The 22,482-nt window shown below is 42.4% G+C and overlaps 1 protein-coding gene across 3 annotated transcripts in view; it reads right to left on the bottom strand.

Annotated features, from left to right (window-relative positions):
* Positions 1-971: 971 nt before the first annotated feature.
* The window catches only part of snapc4 (small nuclear RNA activating complex, polypeptide 4), a 52,167-nt gene continuing 30,656 nt past the window's right edge, over positions 972-22,482 (bottom strand). The window contains exons 14-23 of one of the 3 annotated variants that reach the window (XM_057846894.1): positions 21,775-21,881; positions 21,614-21,708; positions 21,449-21,543; positions 14,087-14,187; positions 13,066-14,022; positions 9,947-10,075; positions 9,753-9,880; positions 3,120-3,336; positions 2,650-3,028; positions 972-1,316 (exon numbers count right to left, since the gene is read on the bottom strand). In XM_057846894.1, the coding sequence (XP_057702877.1) occupies positions 1,027-1,316; positions 2,650-3,028; positions 3,120-3,336; positions 9,753-9,880; positions 9,947-10,075; positions 13,066-14,022; positions 14,087-14,187; positions 21,449-21,543; positions 21,614-21,708; positions 21,775-21,881 (2,498 nt within the window). In that variant the 3' untranslated portion in view covers positions 972-1,026. Of the gene's footprint in view, positions 1,317-2,649; positions 3,029-3,119; positions 3,337-9,751; positions 9,881-9,946; positions 10,094-13,065; positions 14,023-14,086; positions 14,188-21,448; positions 21,544-21,613; positions 21,709-21,774; positions 21,882-22,482 lie in introns of all 3 variants that reach the window. The other 2 variants (XM_057846893.1, XM_057846892.1) reach the window with 2 other exon arrangements.

Raw genomic sequence — 22,482 nt, 5'->3', positions numbered from 1 at the left:
GTCACATGATGATCTGCAGCCTTGACCTCAGCGGCAGAAGGTCCACCAACCCCGAGACCGACTCGCCGAACCCCAAGGATTTGATCGAACACTTGGGGGTTTACGGATGTAGTTAAAAAGGACATGGAGGTAATTGGTGTGAGAGTAGAGCATGCAGAAGACAGGGTTTGAAGGAGGCAACCGATTGGCTTTGGCGACTCTTGAAGGGAAAAGCCAAAAGGAGTCACGTAGTTTGTTCACTATCATACCTCCCTCTTGTGATCATTTAAACGGCCACAGGTCATTCCAGTTGGAGCATGGTATTGCTAGGTTGACCTCTTATGATGGGCCCAAAAACTTTTTTTTTTAATGACTTTATTGAAATAGAATTTTTGTCCCAAGTTTAAACACTAGTGTCCTTGCGCATGTTTGGTTCACTACAACACGTGTGCAAATAGCACCAATGTTAGGTTTAGGGACGTCCCAATCGTATATTTTTGCACAGAGTCGGAGTCACCTGATTTTGAGAATGTGCCGATACCCCTTCATTGAGTGAGTCCACTCAAATCCGCTCACTCTGCTGAGAACAGACTCTCACTTTTGCAATAAGATGCCATAGCAAACTATCACTAGTGTGTAACAAGTTAAACGCTGATTGACACATGTGCGCCTTTGATCGTAGAGCTACAAGCTTTTCTGGCAAGATCGAAGCTACAAACCTGTCAATCATCATTAACTTTAAGTAGCCAACTCCAGGACACTGCTGACCAAGAAAAGCAGAGTGAGAGGCTGTATGAGCAGGAGGCAGAAAAATATTTATAAAGATATTTTAAATCAAAACCCGATCCTTTTCAACTGATTCCAGTTCTCTGAACAATGGGGTGATCGGCCCGATTTCCAATCACTTGATCGGGACATCCCAAGTTAGGTTGCCTCGCTTTTGCGCTGAACCACCTACTGAATTCCACTTGCCTGCGTCACAAGAAGCAGACTTAATTTCAAAACTTTATTGACAAACCAGTGAACATAAAACAAATTGAAAGCTTCTCATGTGCCGCTGACGGTCCTGCGGGGGCTGAGGGCGGGGCTGTCGACGCCCATTCCCGGGAAGTGATCTGCCGGCGCTCCCGAGTTGTCGCACGCCAACTGGGCGGGAGGCGCTATGAGTGTCCTCACCGTGTCCTGACCGGTCTTTTCTTTCTTCTGCTCGGCGGCGAAGGTGGGTATGGCGGCGGCCAAGGCGGGGAGGGTGAATGCCGACACGAATCGAGCCTTCAACAGCAAGAAGACCGGATCGGAAGCCAAACGGTTCTTCACCAACGTGCGCAGCGTGTGCACTGAGATGACAAGAAAAACCACGTCGGTCACGGATGACGCGCACCTGCGTTTTATGCACAGGGTTGCCAGATCAGAAAGACAACCTACGGCCCAATCGCACCGTAAAACCTGCCAAATTAAATTTAATCGTTATTAAACATCAAAAATACATGTTCTTTATAGAAATCTTTACTGAAGTAAAACTTTGACAATTTTCAGTACGGATTCAAAGTAGAGGTTACCGATATGTGATTTTCCAATGCCGATTCTTCTAAAAAAGATTGCAGCAAATTGTCCAAAACCGATTTTGTAAGCCGATATACGAATTTTTTAAAGCACGTTGATTATGAATAACAATTTTTTAAAAAATGCTTCAACAGCTTCAAATTTACAATGAATACCTGAGACTTAAAGGATTAATTCGATCGAGTTCTACCAAAGCAACGAACACAGCGCTTCTTTTTATGACTTTACGCACTCATCAAGAACAGTACATTATTTTCGACTAATTAAACCCACCAGAATGTCATGGCGACACGTAAACAAGCGAGAGGATGCTCGCCATGCTAAAGCTAATGCTAACGCGAATGCTCACCAACACTACGAGTTACATTTAAAGTGCAAGGATCATTCACTAAACACCTTAAAGGCAAAAGCAACATTTCATATTGTCTCATGCAAGATAAAAAAAAAAAAATCTTCCAATATTAACAAAACAGGCAAGCCGAAAGCTTCCTGAAACAGTCTGCCTTCAAGCTGATGTAGGGTCCTTCCGGGGTCCGACTATCAGTCAGCGGCGGCCACAGTTACCCACACAGTTGCTTGATCAAAATCCTTTTTTATCGGCTTATTCTTTTCAATGTTGGAAAAGTCCAAATATCGGCCAGCCAAGATATCGGTCTACCTTTAATTCAAGGTGCATTCTGGGAAAGTACTTCTATTGAGATTCGTGTCAGAAGCAGAAGCAAGTTCCACTTGCCACGAGAAACCCTTTTGAACACAACAGAATATGCAACAAACCTTTTTTTTTGTTGAAATTACAGTGCATTTAATGCTTTTAACATTATTTTTAGAATTATTTGGTTGAATGTGATTGTGTAGCTACAAATCAGAAATTACACGTAGTTCACAACTGTGGGGCAACTTTAAGTTGTCAACGTGGCTAAACTTCAGGAAGTAGAAATGTTTCACTGTTAAAACGAATCAAAATGGTTCACTTCGGTTCTTTCGATCTTTTAGCCCAAATTTGATCAACCTGCCCAAAGTCTTTCTGTCCTGCTCTGAGTCTTTGAAAACAACCCAAAGGGTAGGGGTCACGCCCAATCCGGCAACACTGTTTATGTGTGTACTTACCCGTTTGGTCAGGCGGGGTGTCTTTGCGTACAAGTTTGCGGGCGCTCGATAGCCGTCTGGTGTCGCGGAAGATAGCGGCCAGGGCCTTTAGGTTGGCGCAGCAGGGCGGCAGGTAGGGTAGCGATGTGCCCGTTTGGGGGGAGGCCGTGCCTCCCGGCCCGCGCAGCCAATTCCCGAATTCCGTCGTCGAGCCCAGAGACACCAGGGAGGGGTCGATGTCGTGTGGGAGTGCGGGGGAAGGGGCGCTGGCCAAGGGGAGGAGCCTGAAGACCACGTTCTGCACCGGAGGCTTTGCCGGTGGAGCCGGCGCCGGTGTGGCTCCACTCTGTTTGGCCCCGCTCCCACATCGGGCTCGTGGCTTCCTCTTATTAGACGATGCCTAAAAACAAACGCATCGATCACAACGCTACGTGTATGTCTAATCCTGACTGGTCAAGTTACCGAAATTGGAGAACATATGAAGGTTTAACCTGTGATTGGAGGGCCTTCTCAGTCAACTTTCTCTTTCGCTTCCCTTGATCGGGGAGATCTTCCTCCCGTGCCCGCTTCTTCCCCGCGGGTGGCACTTCGGGGCCGTGCTCGACAGTGACCGAGGGCGGAGGCGGAGCCACAAGGCTGACAGAAACAGGGGGAGTGGTCACCATGCGGACAGGAGGATGAGCGGGAGGCGCGGGAGGGAGGATCTGCCGGAAGCAGCGAGACAGGACATTGAGCAGGTGCACACATACAAATATCTGAGTGTTCACCTGAAATAAAACCTGGACTGGAAGATAAATACTGAGCAGCTTTATAAAAAGGGTCAGACCAGGCTCCTTTTTTCTTAGGAGGCTGAAGTCCTTTCGTGTGTCTAATCAAATGTGGCTCATGTCTTACCATTCTGTTGTCACTGCTGTCATTTTTTTATGCGGCTATTTGCTGGGGCAATAAAATCTCCAATATAAATTGTCACTACATTAACAAGGTGGTCAAGAGAGCCAGGTCAGTGGTTGGGGGTCCATTAGTCTTGTCACGATCACAAATTTTGGATATATTGTCTCATAAATTTTTGCCAAAATGCAAATTATTAACTTTTTTTTTAAGCAACCACTACTCAAGTGACAATACATCCTGATAAATCACCAATTCAAATGCAATAAATTGTTATTATTAAATAAAATAAACTATATTAAAATAATATTTTAAAAACACACACACACACACACAAACACACACACATTATGCATATCGAGTCATTTGAAAGCTACAGTGCTGTCCAAAAGTATTGGCACCCCTGCTATCCTATCGGACAATTTCTCCCAGAAAATGATTGCGATTACAAATGCTTTGGTAGTAATACCTTCATTGATTTTGCTTGCAATTTAAAAAAAAATGAAAAGAAAAAAATAAATCATTAGCATTTAACACAAAACTCCAAAAATGGGCCGGACAAAAGTACCCTTTGAAAAATCAAGTCATGCTTCTCTAATTTGTGTAATTAACAGCACCGGTGTTGGCAATAAAATCACCAGCGCGCATCTTTTTTTTTTCTTTTTTCTTTTTTGACAGCGTGATTACACTGTAGGTCAAGTTACAGTAAAATGTGGCATAAACTGCTGGCCAAAACTATTGGCACCCCTGCAATTCTGTCAGATAATGCTCAATTTCTCCCAGAAAATGATTGCAAATACAAATCCTTTGGTAGTTACAGTATATCGTCATTTATTTAGCTTGCAATGAAAAAACACAAAAGAGAATGGGAAAAAAATAAATATCATTTTACACAACACTCCAAAAATGGGCCGGACAAAATTATTGGCACCCTTTGAAAAATCATGTGATGCTTCTCTAATTTGTGTAATTAGCAGCACCTGTTACTTACCTGTGGCACATAACAGGTGGTGACAATAACCTCTGTCCTGTGTCCTTGTGTGTACCACATTGAGCATTTGAAAAGAAAAAAAGACCAATTAACTGTCTGAGGACTTGAGAAGCAAAATTGTGAGGAAGCATGGACAATCTCAAGGCTACAAGTCCATCTCCATAGACCTGAATGTTCCTGTCTCTACCGTGCGCAGTGTCATCAATAAGTGTAAAGCCCATGGCATTGTGGCTAACCTCCCTAGATGTGGACGGAAAAGAAAAATTGACGAGAGATTTCAACAAAAGATAGTGCGGATGATGGATAAAGAACCTCAACTGAGATCCCAAAAAGTTCAAGATGTCATGCAGTCCGAGGGTACAACAGCGTCAACCCGTACTATCCGTCGGCATCTGAATGAAAAGGGACTCTATGGTAGGATACTCAGGAAGGCCCCACTTCTGACCCAGAAAAATAAAAAAGCCAGGCTGGAGTTTGTCCAAACTTACCTGAGAAAGCCAAAAACGTTTTGGTACAATGTTCTCTGGTCAGATGAGACAAAAGTAGAGCTTTTGGGGAAAAGGCATCAACATAGAATATACAGGGGAAAAAATGAGGCCTTCAAAGAAAAGAACACGGTCCCTACAGTCAAACATGGCGGAGATTCCCTGATGTTTTGGGGTTGCCACACTACCTCTGGCACTGGACTGCTTGACCGTGTGCATGGCATTATGAAGTCTTAAGATTACCAACAAATTTTGCAGCATAATGTAGGGCCAAGTGTGAGAAAGCTGGGTCCCCCTCAGAGGTCATGGGTCTTCCAGCAGGACAATGACCCAAAACACACTTCAAAAAGCAGTAGAAAATGGTTTGAGAGAAAGCACTGGAGACTTCTAAAGTGGCCAGCAATGAGTCCAGATCTGAATCCCATAGAACACCTGTGGAGAGATGTAAAAATGACACGCTTCAAATCTCAGAGACCTGGAGCAGTTGGCCAAAGAAGAATGGTCAAAAATTCCAGCAGACCATTGTAAGAAACTCATTGATGGATACCAGAAGCGCCTGTTCGCAGTTATTTTGTCTGGAGGTTGTGCTACCAAGTAGGGTGGAAATACTTTTGTCCGGCCCATTTTTGGAGTTTTGTGTAAAATGATAATTTCCTTTTTTTTTTTTCATTCTCTTTTGTGTTTTTTCATTGCAAGCAAAATAAATGAGCAAGCAAAGCACTACCAAAGCATTTGTAATTGCAATCAGTTTCTGGGAGGAATTGAGCATTATCTGACAGAATTGCAGGGGTGCCAATACTTCTGGCCAGCAGTGTACAACATGCCTAAAACAACTTCAAGTTAAATTGTGAAAGTAACTGAAAAAAGTGACATTTATTCGATAACTGTTTAATTAATCGTCCGATTAAACAATCATAATCGATAGTTGCAGCCCTAATAGACCTTTTTCCTTATTCTGTATGTCTGAACTTTAATTCTATGGTGTATTGATGACCAAAAAACATATGCGACCAGCGCATGCACAAATGTATGCATGCAAATCGCAGCCGGGAAAATAACCGACCTTATTTTTCTTTAGTGTGCGATAAATTGACTTATTGCATATCGGAAAATACAACCCCTACTAAAAGTATGGAATCACCAGTCTCGGATGAGCACTCCCTCAGACATTTTATCATGTAGAACAAACTCCGATAAAAAGCATGAAAAAATAATGAATTAGTTCAAAAGTGAAACTTTAGCATTATGAAACACTAAAAGAAATTAATAAAAAACATTGTGGTGGTCAGTAAATGTTACTTTTATAAAGCAAGTGCAGGGAAATATATCTGGCGAAAAACACTCAGGTAACTTGAAGTTCGCTCTGAGACCCCCAATTTGGCCAAATTTCAAAATTCTCCGGTGTGCATGTGTGATACATAATTGGAAAGCTTAAAATCTCTAATTTTCTGGGGGAAGAAAAATTTTGAACAGGAGGGCATTAAAAAAAACCAAACATTTTTAACCCTTTAACACCGAACGTGTCGGCAGCGACGCGTTTACGCATATCGTCTTTGAAGCTTCGTCACGCTGTAATTACATCACCCTCGCCCTGCTGGTTGGTCTCGTTTGAAAGTGCGGAAGTTGATGTCCACACCAGTTTTTATTTGAAGTCAATCAGCCAAGAAAAACGGGAGATAATGTCATTTGAGTTTTATCGTATCCATCTCCATATTTCCATCATTTCTTGTCCTTTTTCAAAACCGAAAGCAGCTCAAGAGACTACTTATCCCAAGTGTCGTTGTGATGTCAGGAAGGACGAACCGAATGTGATCATTTTTAATACATTTCCGAGCGAGGCGCCAACTATTGAAAGGGAGGCATGCGAAGCAAGCAACGGCCAGTGTTGTACCGAAAAATGCACAACAGCGGTTTGTTTGAGCGAGCGACTTTGAAACGTGCAGAATGAATCTGAAACTACATTTAGCACAAGCTAATGCATTATTTCATTAACTCAAGGAAGAAGATTAGTCATATTTGTCGTTGTTTTCCTCTGATGAATCGGCGTCTCGGCGAGTAGAGCGCAAACGGCGAAAGAGTAGGCTGTGTGACGTTGTGTGTGACGCAGCTCCCTCCGTGACCTGTTCAAGAAGAAGCTTTATTGAGTGCGCAAAAAAAAAAAAAAAAAAAAAAAAAAAAAAAACTTTATTGGGTCGCATGCCTGAAAAATTTGAATTCAACGACTTGTCAATATTTTTGAAAATACTTTTTTTCAATGTTATATATATTTTTCTTCACTATAATCTTTTCAATTTTTATGTAGATGTGCGCTCGAGAAGCTTGATTGCATGTACGTATATACTTTTGATAAGGTGATGGGTACAACACCTAACTTCACAAAGAGATATCTTCCAAACCCTTTTTGTGTTAGATGATATATATAATTTTTTTTTCTCACTATTTTGCACACTATATAACCTGTTTTGACCATAGTATGTGTAAAGGCCAAAAACGCCTATGACCATACCTGCTGGTTGTGGTGAATTGTCAAACATAAAACTATTCAATCTTATTTTTTTCTATTGAATGTTAATCCTAACAAGTTGAATAAATATTATCAAGCTTCAAAACGGTTGGTCGAGCATGTTAGGTTGTCAATGGGACGTCAACATTACACATTTTGAAAAAAGATTTTGGGATTTTTTTTTTGTCTTTTTGGGTCCAAAATGTGGATTATAATTGATCAGTGAAGAAAACAACAGTTTAGACATGAAGTTCAAGGTGTCCTGAAAAAAGGGACCCAATTTGGCCATTGTAAACAATTTTTTCTTTGAAATATAAAGGCAACATCAAATGCATGCAAATTCGGCCAAAATAGGCTTAGGTGTTAAAGGGTTAAACAGCAAAACCCTATCTGGAGGTGAGAGTACGCGAGAGCAGAATTACAGACGCCATGACTTTAACGAGATATTATCGCGTACTTACCTTGTTTCGATCCAAAAACTCCATGTAGCATGTATCACTGAGTGTCAAGACACAGCTGTGAATGGCCACAGCTGGATTTTGGGGGGATTTTATGGGTGAAACATGGTAATATAACAAGGGTCGCGATGCAGAAATCGGAGACATCAAGGAGTGGTCGAGATTTTCTTTTTCATATATTTATCCTTTTAAACGTTTTTTCCCCCCCAATTTTTCTTTGTTTGATGCGATTATTTATCATCTAAAATATTGGGGAAAATGCGACAGTAACGAAAAAAAATACAATTAAGCGATAGTTATGAGGTAGATACTTTATCCGTGACTTTTTTACAGACGCCAATTTTTTCATTATGACATAATTTGCTTAAAAGTTTAAAAAATGCGAGTGAATACTTTTTTTTGAGTCGTTTTTTTTTTAAACTAAATATTAGACATCAATTAATGATTCTAAGCTAAAAACGACAGACATTTCGAATAATGAATACGATTACTGACCTTTTTATGGCTAAGTTGAAACAAAAGTGGTTGTGCGACGTCTGTAAACAGGGGTTTTCAGGATAAAACGGGCAAATTAAGAATAGTTCGGGGGCTTGTTGCACCATGAATCTGCTATGGCAGCATATAGACATATTGTTCTATCAAACACAACCGCTCTTTTGGCTTAAACTAGAGCAGTTTATTTTAAAGAGGGGGTGCAAGAGCAGGAACTGCTTTTTCAGCCTTGTCTGTGTTTTCTGCCATATGGACTCAATCCATTCTGAAGAAAAATTATGGAATCATGAGAAACCAAAAAATGAAATTAATCAAAACACATCTCCAGTGTTTCGTAGCACCACCTCTGGCTTTTATGACAGCTTGCAGTCTCTGAGGCATGGACTTGATGAGTATTCTTCATCAATTTGGTGCCAACTCTCTTTGATTGCAGTTGCCTAATCATCCTTGCAGGTCGGAGTCTTGCTGTGGACCTTTTTTTTTCAATAGGGTTGAGATCTGGGCTATTTGAAGGCCATGACATTGACTGGATGAGTCTTTCTCCAAGGAATGCTTTAACAGTTTTAGCTCTGTGGCTATATGCATTTTCATCTTGGAAAATCACAAACATAATTTTAATTTCAATGTAAACTTGTGCATTTATTCAGTGAGTTGCCTGACATGCAGCCCCATATCATCAAGGACTGAGGGAATTTTGATGTTTTCTTCAGGCAGTAATTTATGTAAATCTCACTGGAACAGGACCAAACAAAAGTTCCAGTATCATCACCTTGCAAAGCAGATTCTTGACTCTTGACAAGGTGATGATGATGATTTACTGACCACCACAATGTTTTTATTCATTTCTTTTTGTGTTTCTGAATGCTAAAGAGTTGCACCTTTTAACGAATTCATTTTTTCAAGCTTTTCATCTGAGCTTGTTCTACATGATAAAATGTCTGAGAGTGCTTGTCCGAGACTGGTGATTCCATACTTTTTGTTAGAGGTTGTATATTAAAAATGTCTGGGGAGGAAGGTGCATGCCATTATGGGTAATTCCAGGCACCCTCTCCATGGGATTATGATTGCTCAGAAAGGGAAAAAGTCAGATCGTCATTTTGCTTTGTGCTCCAAGACCACTGTAAACCGTGAATATCTTTGGGTGCCTGTGTGTACTGTCCATGTCCTATGTTTTTACTCATGTGCTGCAAAAAAAACCCACCAGAATTTCTCCTGAGGGGATCAATAAAGTATCTCGAGAGCTCATCCATCATATGTTAATCAAAAGCTGTCAATCAATAAACAGTGGGCAGAAGTAAAAGCTGACCTGCAATGGTACCGGAAGCGAAGGCTGAGCCCCAGCCGGCCCAGTCAAAACAGGGGGCCTTGTCATCAGGCAGACGGGAGGAGCGGTAAAGGGAGTCGCGGGAACCAGTCGCCAGAGATGTTGTGACGTCTGCAGGGAAGACCGTCGTCACTTGTCCATCAAAGGGTCTCGAGCAAACGAAAAACAAAAACTGACCTGTGACTGAAACGGAACAGCAGGCAGCGCTTGAGAAGGCCCGCTCGGTGAAGGAGGTGCGGTCAGCAGGCAGACGGCAGGAGAAAGAGGGGTGCCGCGGGGGAGGATTTGCCGCTGGCCGCGTGACATCTGGGCAAGTGGACGAGCCTGTCCATCAAATTATGGTACCCCATAGGTGTCATAATAAAAACTTTTGAAATACAGTAAATACAGTGTATCACAAAAGTGAGTACACCCATCGCATTTCTCCAGATATTTAAGTATATCTTTTCATGGGACAAGACTGACAAAATGACACTTTGACACAATGAAAAGTCGTCTGTGTGCAGCTTATATAATAGAGTTAATTTATTTTCCGCTCAAAATAACTCAAAATATAGCCATTAATATATAAACCACTGGCAACAAAAGTGAGTACACCCCTTAGAAACGACATCCCTAGATGTCCAAATTGAGTACTGCTTGTCATTTTCCCTCCAAAATGTCATGTGACTCGTTACAGGAGTGCTGTCAGCTTTGCTGAAGAGATTGAAGAGGTGGTGGTGGTGGTGGGGGGGGGGGGGTGGGGGGGGGGGTTAGTCATTCCCTCCACCATGCTTGACTGTAGACATGACACACTTTGTACTCCTAACCTGGTTGCCGCCACACACGCTTGAGACCATCGAAACCAAACAAATGAATCTTCGTCTCATCAGAACATAGGACATGGTTCCAGTAATCCATGTGCTTTGTGGACATGTCTTCAGCAAACTGCGAACTTTCTTGTGTACCGTCTTCAGAAGAGGCTTCCTCCTAGGGTGACAGCCATGCACACCAATTTGATGTAGAGAACGGCGTCTGGTGTGAGCACTAACAGGCGGGCCCCCCCACCTCTTCTATCTCTGCAGCAATGCTGACAGCACTCCTGTAACGAGTCACATGACATTTTGGAGGGAAAATGACAAGCAGTGCACAATTTGGACATTTAGGGATGTAGTTTATAAGGGGTGTACTCACTTTTGTTGCCAGGGGTTTAGATGTTAATGGCTATATTTTGAGTTATTTTGAGTGGAAAATAAATTTACTCTATTACATAAGCTGCACACAGACTGATATATTGGCCAGCCGGTGTATTGACTTTTTTCCCTCCGATATTAACAACAAAAAAATAAACCAAAAAAAAAAAGGGATTTTGATCAGGCATCTGTGCGGGCAACTGTGGCCGCCGCTGACTGATGGTTGGACCCCGGAAGGACCCTGCAGCAGCTTGATGGCAGGCTGCTACAGGAAGCTCCAGGCTTGCCTGTTTTGTAAATATTGTAAGATTTTTTTTTTAATCTTGCATGGGAGAATATGCGATGTTGGTATGTATTCTAAGGTGTTTACTGAGTGATCCTTACACTCTAAATGTAACTTGTAGCATAAGCGGAGCATTCGTGTTAGCATTAGCTTTAGAATGGCAAGCATCCTCTTAAACTCTCACTTGTTTACATCCCGTCGTAGTGGTGGGTTTAATTGAAGATAATGTACTGCTCATGCCGAGTGTGAATAGTCATAAAAAGTGCTACGTTCATCGGTTTGTTAGCACTAGACTAATTCTTTAAATCTCAGGTCACTGTAAATTTGGAGCTGTTGAAGTATTTTAATAAAAATTGCCTTTCATAATCTATCTGCATATCGGCTTACAAAATTGGGTGACATTTCTTTTTTAGATATCTGTATCTTCTTCCTGCCTTCGTCAGGAGCGGATGCGTTTCACCTCCTTTCCTGCGCTCTGCTATCGTGTTGTCAAGTCTGTCAGCTTTTTTTGTATTTTTTTCCTCTGTGGACCAGCTGCTGCTAACTCTCAATTTGAAATAGGGATTTGATTAGTTGGTCCCTCAGCACTATTGACAAGATTTTTTTCAACAAAACACCGAGAGCCGTCCTGCCCAGTGGGGACTTTTGCGGCTACGTTCGGGATTCACGGCACCGCTGGCAGCCCGCCTGTCTCACAGTCCTATCTGTGGAAGACATCCAGGATATTTGGCTGATTGGCATGATGGTCGCGGAGGTTCTCTTGTTTGGCTTGGTAGGCGTCCTACTGTACCGGAAAGTTTCCAAGATGGCAGCTTTCAGGGAAATTGATAAATCGACCACCGATCTAAAGGCGCTATTCAAGGTTTCGGAGGGCAGGGCTGAAAGCCCGGATCGGGACATTCCGGCCCGGGGATGGAAGGGGAGAGGAAGATTCCATTGGGAACCAGCTGACGGAGCTAACTCGTCAGACCGCTAATGTTTGTAGGGACCTGGCTGACCTGCGATCCGGAATACGCCTTGATGATTTATTCAAGGCTTTGAAGGGCAGGCTTGACGCCCGGATTGGAACACTAGCCCGTGCTTACACGGCTCAGTCCGGGGAGGTATGGAGACATATGGATGAAATCTCGTCCCAACAGGCGGAACTGTCGAAGCTAACTGCGAATGTTGGCAGAGACTTGCGGAAACTGAGGTCTACCCTTTGCCTCGATGAGCGCAACTGACTGGGGACAACTGGTTTTTTTTTCGGACATAAATTTAATTCTGATTCTGCTTAATTTCGGCTTAAAATCTCCTTGGCTGATCCCCCTGTGCCCCCCCCCAACCCCGCCCGACCGTCTTCATTCCTCCTGGGAGAGCCACGCAGATGGTCCTTATCTCATGCCCTTGATCTCTCCTCCCAAGACCGGTTGCAGTGTTCTGTGACTCTTATTTTGTTTGCATGCTCACACAAATACTTATATACATACGCACAATCACGCATCCACACACATCCCTACCCCCCCAATCTGCTCCCGTCATTCAACTATCACTTTTCCTCCTACTAGCCATGACTGAGAAGTTCCTTAAAAAATTCTTGCACGTGACCTGTGCATCGTGTCATATCCCTGCTATGTTGTATGATGTGTGTTTAAATTGCAACTGCTCTGTCATTTCTGAAGAAGACAAAGTTGGCAGCGCGGTTCAGCTGCAGCGGCCCGATGCTCACTCATCGAACGTAATTTCGTTGTCATGTCTTGTGTGTAAATGACTATTAAAGCTCTATATTCCTGTATCAGCATTTGAAAATCCCATATTGATTCTCTGATTGATAGATGCTGGACAAAAAACGAAAAGCTGACCTGTGGCTGGACTGGAAGAGGAGGCAGAGCTGGAGCTGGTGGCATGGTCTTGAGGCAGACCAAAGGAGTGCCGTGTTGGAGGCGCGTGCGGTTGGCGTGCAAAATAGCTGCCACCGAGGCAGGGTTCTTTAGATAAGCAGGGGTCCTCTGGGGAGGCCGGGTGGTTTTCCCCGGCGGCGGCGTTGGCGGCAACTGGCCCCTGGTCACTTTCTCCTGGCCCCGCCCAAGGATGACGTCCTTGCAGCCCGAGATGTCCACCCCCATGGCACGGAGGAGGAGCTTGAAGATGGGGGTTGAGCTGACGGCCGTCTCGCGCCCTAGGGCGTCAGCTAGTGTGGACGCCGTGCTGGGTGCCGCGTAAGGAGTCAGCACGTTCCCCACCCATGGTAAAACGGCGGCCTGCAGCCGCCAGTCCAAGGCCATGTCAGTCACGTGGCCCTTCTTTGGGAGGGAGCGACGCTTGTTGCACTTACATGCCTGGCGTCCCAGGTACAATCGCAGCTGCTCCTCTGATATCATTAGCGCGGTGCTGCCCACGTACCTCTCCTCCCGCTTCAGCTCTCGGGGCGGCGGGCCCACTGTCGTCGAGCTCCCTGACTTCATCGCCACCGTGGAGCGCAAGGCCGCTGCTTCCGACTGCCCGCCGCCGGGATCTAGCGTCACCAGCTTGATCTCTGGCAAAGCGGACTTCGGACTTTCTTCCAACGGGATCCACTGGTGAGCGGGTGGGATGGGAAAGTGCGCCTCTTTCTTGTCTACCGGCCCTTCTTCCTCTTCCTGGTCCTCCTCATCCTCTTCGTTCTCCTCATCCGTGTCCATGTAGTGAACATGCTCATCCTCATCCTCTTCCAGACAGCTGTCCTCCTCATCCTCCTGAACTTGCCGCAGACGCTTCCTGACGCGCGCCCTCATCTTGGACTTCTTGGCAGTCTCTGGTGCTGCTCTTCTTCTTCTTTTCTATGAGAGTAAAAAAAAAACAAGTTCCGAGCTTCCAAAGTTTGCGATGACTTTTCTCTCATACCATTGTAGGCTCATTTGTGTGTCGCATCATTTTTTTCCACTCCCGTAGACAGTGGGCGTCACTACGGTTGGGAATTTCCGCCGCGATCTTTGCCCAGTGACCTGAGGAAACGAACATCTGTCAGAGTGCGCAACATTCTTTTCAACGAATACTTTTTTACTTGTACTTGAGTAAATTTTTGGATGATTACTCTTACTTGAGTATTATTACTTAGAAGTGACGCTACTCTTACTTGAGTAAAAATGTTGCCTTCTCTACCCACCTCTGGTCATAATATTATAAGAAAAAAGTCGTAATGTTAAGAGACTACTGTTGTAATCGAGAATAAAGTCATACATTGTAATACGGGTCAAAAATGTACAATATTATGATAGTCACATTACGAAAAAAAAGTCATGAGATTCAAGTCATCATATTACGAGAATAAATAAAATTTGTCATATTACAATGCTAAAGTTGTGATATAATAAGAAAAAGTCATCATAACTAGCAGTGTACCAATACATCGATTATTAGATTCATCAAGATTTGACACGTTCGATTACGATTCAATAATGTTCAAAAACGATGATTTTCCCTAATAACTTAAAATGCCTATGACAGCAAACAGCATGTTTATTTCATATTTCACTCGGTGTTTTATGCTCCTGAATGAAATGGACCGCTTGGATGTGTGTGGAAGCGATTCTTTTATGAATTCAATTTTTGAATCCCGCGCCATGAAAATGAGTAACTTCCACCTCCGGTCTCGGGTATGGGATGAATGCGAATGTGATGTCACCCGGGTCAGCATCTCACAATACAGCATTGCTTTATAGCATGAAGATGGACTACGGATTCAGCTGATTTTGTGGATTAATTTGTTTATTTTTCGCATCACGCCAGCCCAGTGTGCTGCAGGGTTTTGCTGCTGCACCAGGGAGAGGTGTGTGAGCCTTTTTTGAGTTTCAAACAGTTCCCGTTCACCGCTGAGATTGGCCAAAACAAGTGCGACAACCTTGGGACCATTGGACTTACAAGGAAGTGAGTAAACATCGTGTTTTGTATAATGTCAATTACTGGGATCATGGCACACATTTTAATAAGGAGGTGGCTTGCATTTTGTGGCTGACATTGCTCCTTGTCCACTGAGAAGGCCACTCGGCCAACGACCGGCGGCTTGTCGCACACCCTCCTGGGTCCTCTTCGCGTGCCCGCCGGGAGAACGCGATACTCGGCTTAGGCTCGTGCGGTTCTCAATATCGTCCAGACTTCAATCCCCTTCTGCCCTCTTCGTATGCCCAGCAATTGACCACTATCATCGGGTTGGCCTCGGGCAGTTACACGCTCCTCAGACGTCGGCCTTTTTGTCCGGCAGTCATTCTGCAGCTGCTTCCCCAATGTGCACTCCTGCCCGCAGCAGGGGCACGACGAGCTGTAACCTGCTCGCAGCCAGGGTGGTTGCCGATCAGCAAAGACAATCGATAACCCCGCCGCCGTGTGATATGATCTGGCACAGTTCTGTGTGATTTTTTTTGGTTCGAAAGGAGAGAATAAAACTTGGAAACACCGCTCAGTTCGGGTTAGCATGTCGGCTAGCTGTCACGCCTCCTGGTTTGTTTACGCTCTCCAAAGCTGGGACAGGGAAATGATAAAAGCCTAACTAACTCCGGTGGCATAAAATACCATTCGGGACAGGAAGAAGTCAGCAGTTTTGACCATTATGCAGTAATTTTGCCCTGTGGTACTGAATAAATGCATTTTTAATATTTCATATTACATTTAGCACAAGACTATTATTTCTCATGAGCATACCATTTATTTAGCAATTGGGGAAAATACTTAGATGAAAAGAATATCCTGTAAAAATACTGGAGTAGAGAGATTGAAACAATGACATTTTGCTGCTCTCTTAGTCGCATTTTCCTCGTTCTGAATAATTCCCCCTCAAAAGGCTGAATTCTAAATCAGATGAAATCGTGACCCTGCCGACGTCATCCTCCACCTGGAGACGCTAGAGCGCTATAATGACAGGCGGGGCGAAACGGCAGATGAAAAGACTGATTTCTCGTCATTTGTGCTTTGCCAAATTGTTGTATGTAGTCGAATCGTCTTAAAATATGATTCTAATTCACATAATAATGCCAATTAAGACGTTTTTAATATTGTCACAGGCACTTTAATGACAGCCCCTGCTAGTGGAACGAAATTCAAGACATGTCTGCCGCCCGGACACCTGAAGGGACGCACAAGGTTAGGATGGCTGCAGCGGATTTACTGAGCGAGAGATTTATTCCTGTTCAAAAGTCTTGAAAATAAATTTGTGTATGAAACAGGCAGGCACCCGGCGGTCGCGCTTTGGTTCCTCTTCTGTGTGCAAGTTATTTTTTAGAGCAAAAGGGGAAGAGAGATAGTTCCATGCTCCTTACCTTTCAGTTGTCCAGCAGTAGGTTCAAGTCATGTCAATTGGAAAATGCCCTAGTATGTTGCGAAGTCCCGTGTGCGTCTATCAGAGGTGAGTACATGAACACTCTTGTACGGTTTAGCCTTTATTGTTGTTGTTTTTGAGATGTTACTAGTAGTTAGCGCTGAGAGCTATGCTAATTAGCGACTTCGCAAACATTTATTTCCATCCATGACTCCTAGGGTCATTAGGGCACTCAAACTACTCCACCATGATAAAGTGACAACTCATGGATAAATCCTTGCATTGATTATAATTTGATGTAGATGTGCCAAAAGATTAAGGATTTCCTTATTTGTGAAACTGATTCGAAAACACAGCCTAATATGAAGCTCGCAATATTATTCATTTTAATGGAGGCGGTTGAGCACTATGTTAAGTATGTAGCAACTGACTTAGCTTCATTAGCCGCACTACATCCATACATATTACTTAAAGATACGTAATATAATGACTTTAAACTTGTAATACTAAGGCTTTTTTTCCTCGTAACATTATGACTTAAATCACGTAATATTAGGTACATGTTACGTAACGTTATTTTTTCTGGAAATAAAACGTACATTTACTTAGTATTATGAATTATTCTAATATTACTATGACTTAAAGTGCTTGTGACAGGATTAAAAAAAAGTCTTAAATAGCATTACTATGTGAATTACAATCATATTTTGAGACGATTTGACTATATATAACAACTTGGCAAAGCGCAGATGACGAGAAATTAGTAGGGGTGTCAAACGATGAAAATTTTTAATCGAGTTAATTACAGCTAAAAAATTAATTAATCATAATTAATCGCAATTAATCACAGTTCAAACCATCTATAAAATATGCCATATTTTTCTGTAAATTATTGTTGGAATGGAAGGATAAGACTGAGATGGATATATACATTCAACATACGGTACATAAGTACTGTATTTCTTTATTATAACAATAAATCAACAAGATGGCATTACCATTATTAACATTCTGTTAAACCGATCCATGGATAGAAAGACATGTAGTTCTTAAAGGGATCCTCTATTTTTAAGACAAGTAATTCTTAAAACATAAATGTTAGTATGAGTTATAATAATTTGATATTAAAACCCCTCTTAATGTTTTTGTTTTAATAAAGTTTGTTAAATTTATTTTAAGTGATAGGTCGCCATTCTTGTTACGTCGCAGTGCGTGATGTCACTGGCCCCAAATGCCGAAATTCCAGATTGTCACTCGTTAGCTTTCCCAACATGTCGTCAGTTCTACCCTTCCTATTTGAACCAGATCTGAAAAGTGAAGAGCAGGACAGCACTGTCGGTCGTTCACAAGACGAGTTTCAGGGAAAAATGCGTGCAGCAAATACCTGATAAAACAAAAGTTGGGCAAAACTGGTGATGCGAGAGAGTCCTGTTGGTAACTCCGGTTGGGAGCGAGAGTGCATGCTGTAAGGATTCGGGAACTCCGGTTTTATTAGCAAATATTCAAGGTAAGCATATTGCATTTTCAAACGTTTTCCCAATATAATTATGTAGATTGTTAGCATCCAGAGCTGTCGTGTGCTTTACATACAGTACAGGCCAAAGAGCACACCTTGTGTAATCCAGGTCTTGTACATTGTAACGCGTGGTAGCTAGGATACGTGTATAAAAGTACCAGAAAGCGGAGAAGCTTCCACTTATGCACATTTATTCACAAAAAATATTTCCACTTTGACTACTCTTCACTCGGGAGCTCAGCAGTACGCAAACACGCATTCCCTGACGAACTCCAACATTGTTATAAGGTCCACGTCAGAGTCACTGTCGTCACTGTAGCGTGCCATAGTGCTTTATTTATTTAGTATGATTTGGGGAAAACTCCCACGAAGAATAGTCAACAAAAAAGATAGCAATACTAATCCAAATCCGCGTTTTTTACTCACTCGAAGATCCAGGAATTAGACCGATCCCATGACAATATCATAGCCGCGATTAGGCCGTCGATTCCACAAAATAGACTGATCCGAAAAGCCGCTGTAGGACCGACGAATAAAAATAAATCCAAAGACAGATCCAAGACCATTATTGCAGACGCGATGGGACCCTTACTTGACTGAGGATCCAGGAAAAATGTTCGGGCGCCAGTTGTAACGCGTGGTGGGTAGGATACATGCATACAGGGACCAAAAAGGGGGAGAAGCTTCCACTGATGCACATTTATTCACTAAAAATAATAATTCCACCTTGACCACTCACTTCACTCCCCTTTTTTCCATTTGACTGGAAATTGCATCCAAAAGCGGCACATCGTGGCATTTTACTTCTCGGGTTTAGGCAGCAATAAGCAATTGTTGAACACGCTACACATTCGGAAAGATATCAATTACGTCATCACTGCGAGCCCGCAAACCCTGGCGCCAACTAACGTTCAAAATATGGACTAAATATTATAAAATATTGCCATTGATTAAACATTTTATGCGTTTCTAACAACATATTTTAGTGCAAGAGAACAATTGTGGTTTATTAGAGCCTACATGTATTTAAATCAGAGGATCACATTAAAAGATAAATAAAAATAATAAATATATAAATATATACAAAAATAAAATATATAAATATAAAAATTTATAGAAAATAAATAAAAGATAATAACTAGGGCTGTCAAAATTATCGCGTTAACGCGCGGTAATTAATTTTTTTAATTAATCACATTAAAATATTTGACGCAATTAATGCACATGTCCCGCTCAGAAAGTATTCTGCCTTTTGGTAAGTTTTACAGCAAGACTTTTTGTGCTGTCCAACAGCGAACTCTTGTGGTCGCTTTGCGACATGGTTTATTGTTTTCTTTCCAGTTCATTATGGCTGCACGACGTCTCGGGCTGATAATGTTGTGCTTATATGATCCTTGGACAAGATTTGTCCGTAAGTATGGTTGTTGTAAAGAATGTACATATTATGTTAGTAAGCGAAATGTTATATTTTTTGTATGAGACGCTTTTTGTTTATGTTTAGTGAACCTGTATAGCGTGCTAAGCTAACGTTGTTGCTAATGCTTGTGTACTTTTTTTTTTGTAGTTTTACGACGGTCTAAAGAGGACAATGGTTTGAGGCCATTTTATTAATAAATCAGATGAAAAAGGAAGAAGTCTAATTATTAAGGCGTTGTTCACTAGCTGTCTAGCTTTGGAAAAAGTAGACGCTTCGGAGTGAGGACAGCATAGACAGATTTAAATGACAGTAGAGTGAAATGCCCACTACAGTCCTTTTGTACCGTATGTTGAATGTATATATCCATCTTGTGTCTTATCTTTCCATTCCAACATTTTACAGAATATATATATAATTTACAGAAAAATATGGCATATTTTATAGATGGTTTGAATTGCGATTAATTGCGATTAATTACGATTAATTAATTTTTAAGCTGTAATTAACCCGATTAAAAATTTTAATCGTTTGACAGCCCTAATAATAACTAGTACAAGTTATAGAAATTTTATATTAAAACCCCTCTTCATGTTTTCGTTTTAATGAAATTTGTAAAATTTTCAATCAAAAATAAACTAGTAGCTCGCCATTGTTGATGTCAATAATTACACAATGCTCATGTGCTTAAACCCATAAAAGCAGTCGCACCAAAGCGCCAGCAGAGGGCGGCAAAACTCCGAAAAACACAACAAGTACACCTTTCACTTTGCTGTCCTTTTAATATGTTTGAGCGGGGCATTTGTGCGTTAATTGCGTCAAATATTTTAACGGGATTAATAAAAAAAATTAATTACCGCCCGTTAACGCGTTAATTTTGACAGCCCTAGAAATGAGTCTTTTAATCCGCCATTTAGCCACGCCTACCATTATAGGGCTCTAGCGTCCTCAACAGGGGGATGACGTCGGCAGGGTAATGGTTTAATCTGATTTACAATTCAGTCCATTGAGGGGGAATTATTCAGTACGAGGAAAATGCGACGAAGAGAGCCGCAAAATGTCATTGTTTCGGTCTCTCTTCAATATTTTTACAGGATATTCTTTTTATCGAAGTATTTTCCCCCAATTGCTAAATATATGGTATGGTCCTGACAAATAACAGTCTTGTGCTAAATGGAATATGAAATAATAAAAATGCATTCATTCATTACGACATGGCAAAATTACGACATAATGGTCAAAACTGTCTACGTCTTGCACCTCCCGAACGATATTTTATGCCACCGTAGTTAGTCAGGCTTTTGTCACTTCCCTGTCCCAGTTTCAGAGAATGTAAACAAACTAAGAGGCGTGACAGCTAGCCGACATGCTAACCCGAACGGAGTGACGTCTCAAAGTCTTATTTTCGCTTTTCGAAGCGAAAAAAATACACAAAACTAGCTTGGATCATGTCACACGGCGGCAGGGTTGTCGAATGGCTTTGCTGATCAGCAAACCGCCCAGCGGCGAGCAAGTTACAGCTCGTTGCAGCAGCAATTTTCTGCAGTAGTTTAGCTGGCGTGATGCGAAAAATAAACAAATTAATTCGCAAAATCGGCTGAATCCGCAGTCCATCTGCACGCTATAAAAGCAATGCTGTATTGTGAGATGCTGACCGATGGTGACGTGTCATTTGCATTCGTCCTAAACCCGAAACTGAAGCCGGATGTCACTCATTTTCATGGTGCGGGATTCAAAAATTGAATATAGAAAACGATCGCTTCCACACACATCCAAGCGGTCCATTTAATTCAGAAGCATAAAACACCGTATGAAATATGAAATAAACATGCTTTTTTTGTGTCATACACACTTCTCGCAAATCTCATAGTCCTATATTTTGTCTATCTGTTTGACCCTATTTCTCCGTTGTATTTATCGCGTCGGCTAGTGAAGTTGACCGTGCTCATGTGCTACAAAGCCACGATCCTGTAAAAGCAGAAGTGGCTAAAATACAAACAGACAAAGTTGCCACCGGTCACGTACCTTCGCCGTGTTTTTCAATTAGTCGGACAAGGAGCTGGCGCTCGTGCCGGTCAAAGGCTCCTTTCTTGTTTCCTTTCTTCAGGCAATCCAAATACCTGCGTGATAAATATAGACAGAGTCAGCCCGGTGGCAGCTCTGGTATAGGGCCATCTGGGCAATCCTCACCGATCCCTGCAGGATCCGTCGGTGCGTCCTGGGACCTCCAAGCGAATCTTCCACCAGTTTTTCTCTCCATGGCGTGCTACCGCATTCAGCAGCAGCTGTTCAGAGAGTAGACAATTAGAGGAGCGGACTTCCCAAAACGAGGGTCAGGACATTTGGCAGACCTGGTCCTCTTCTTTGGACCAGGTTCCTTTCTTCAGCCGGGGGTCTAAAATACAAGTCCATCTGTGGATGAGCTGTGGCGTGTCTCTACCTTCCATGAAGTAGCTGACTGAGGAGAGTAAAATTCTCATTGTAGATTATTTCCAAAGATGACCACTGCATTGATAAGACTGCTTGAACTTTAAATATAATATTTATGATGAGAAAATGCCACTTCTGGTTGCTTCACCTCCCTGTTAACTCGTGTTTCAGTGCCATTGATGGCGCTAAAGCATAATAAGCAATCAACTTAGCTGAACTTTTAGATGAAGACAAGCAAGTTTAACTGTTAAAACTTATCAAAACGGTTGATTCCAAAACCATTGAAGTCAACCTGCCTGATGTATTTCTTTACCACACCGGGTTTTTGAAAAATGAGTGGGAACACACCCAATTCATTCATTCGCTCAGTCCAATGGACTGGATGTCCTGCCGTCAATGGCACAGAAAGATGAGCATACACAGACAGTACTTCCAGGTCAAAATATTAAATTATGGCTGTTCATCCCAAGCTCGGGTCCTCTACCAGAGGCCTGTGAGCTTGAGGGTCCTGTGCAGTATCTTTGCTGTTCCTCGGACTGCGCTCTTCTGCACAGAGATTTCTGATTTTACTCCTGGAGCCACTTCTTCAGTGTGGGAGACACGGCCCCCAGTACACCGATGACCACGGG

The sequence above is a fragment of the Corythoichthys intestinalis genome, chromosome 9, assembly GCF_030265065.1.
Source record: "Corythoichthys intestinalis isolate RoL2023-P3 chromosome 9, ASM3026506v1, whole genome shotgun sequence".
Taxonomy (NCBI): Eukaryota; Metazoa; Chordata; class Actinopteri; order Syngnathiformes; family Syngnathidae; genus Corythoichthys; species Corythoichthys intestinalis.
Note: the sequence above shows the minus strand (reverse complement) of the source record. Positions and strands in the feature narration are given on the sequence as shown.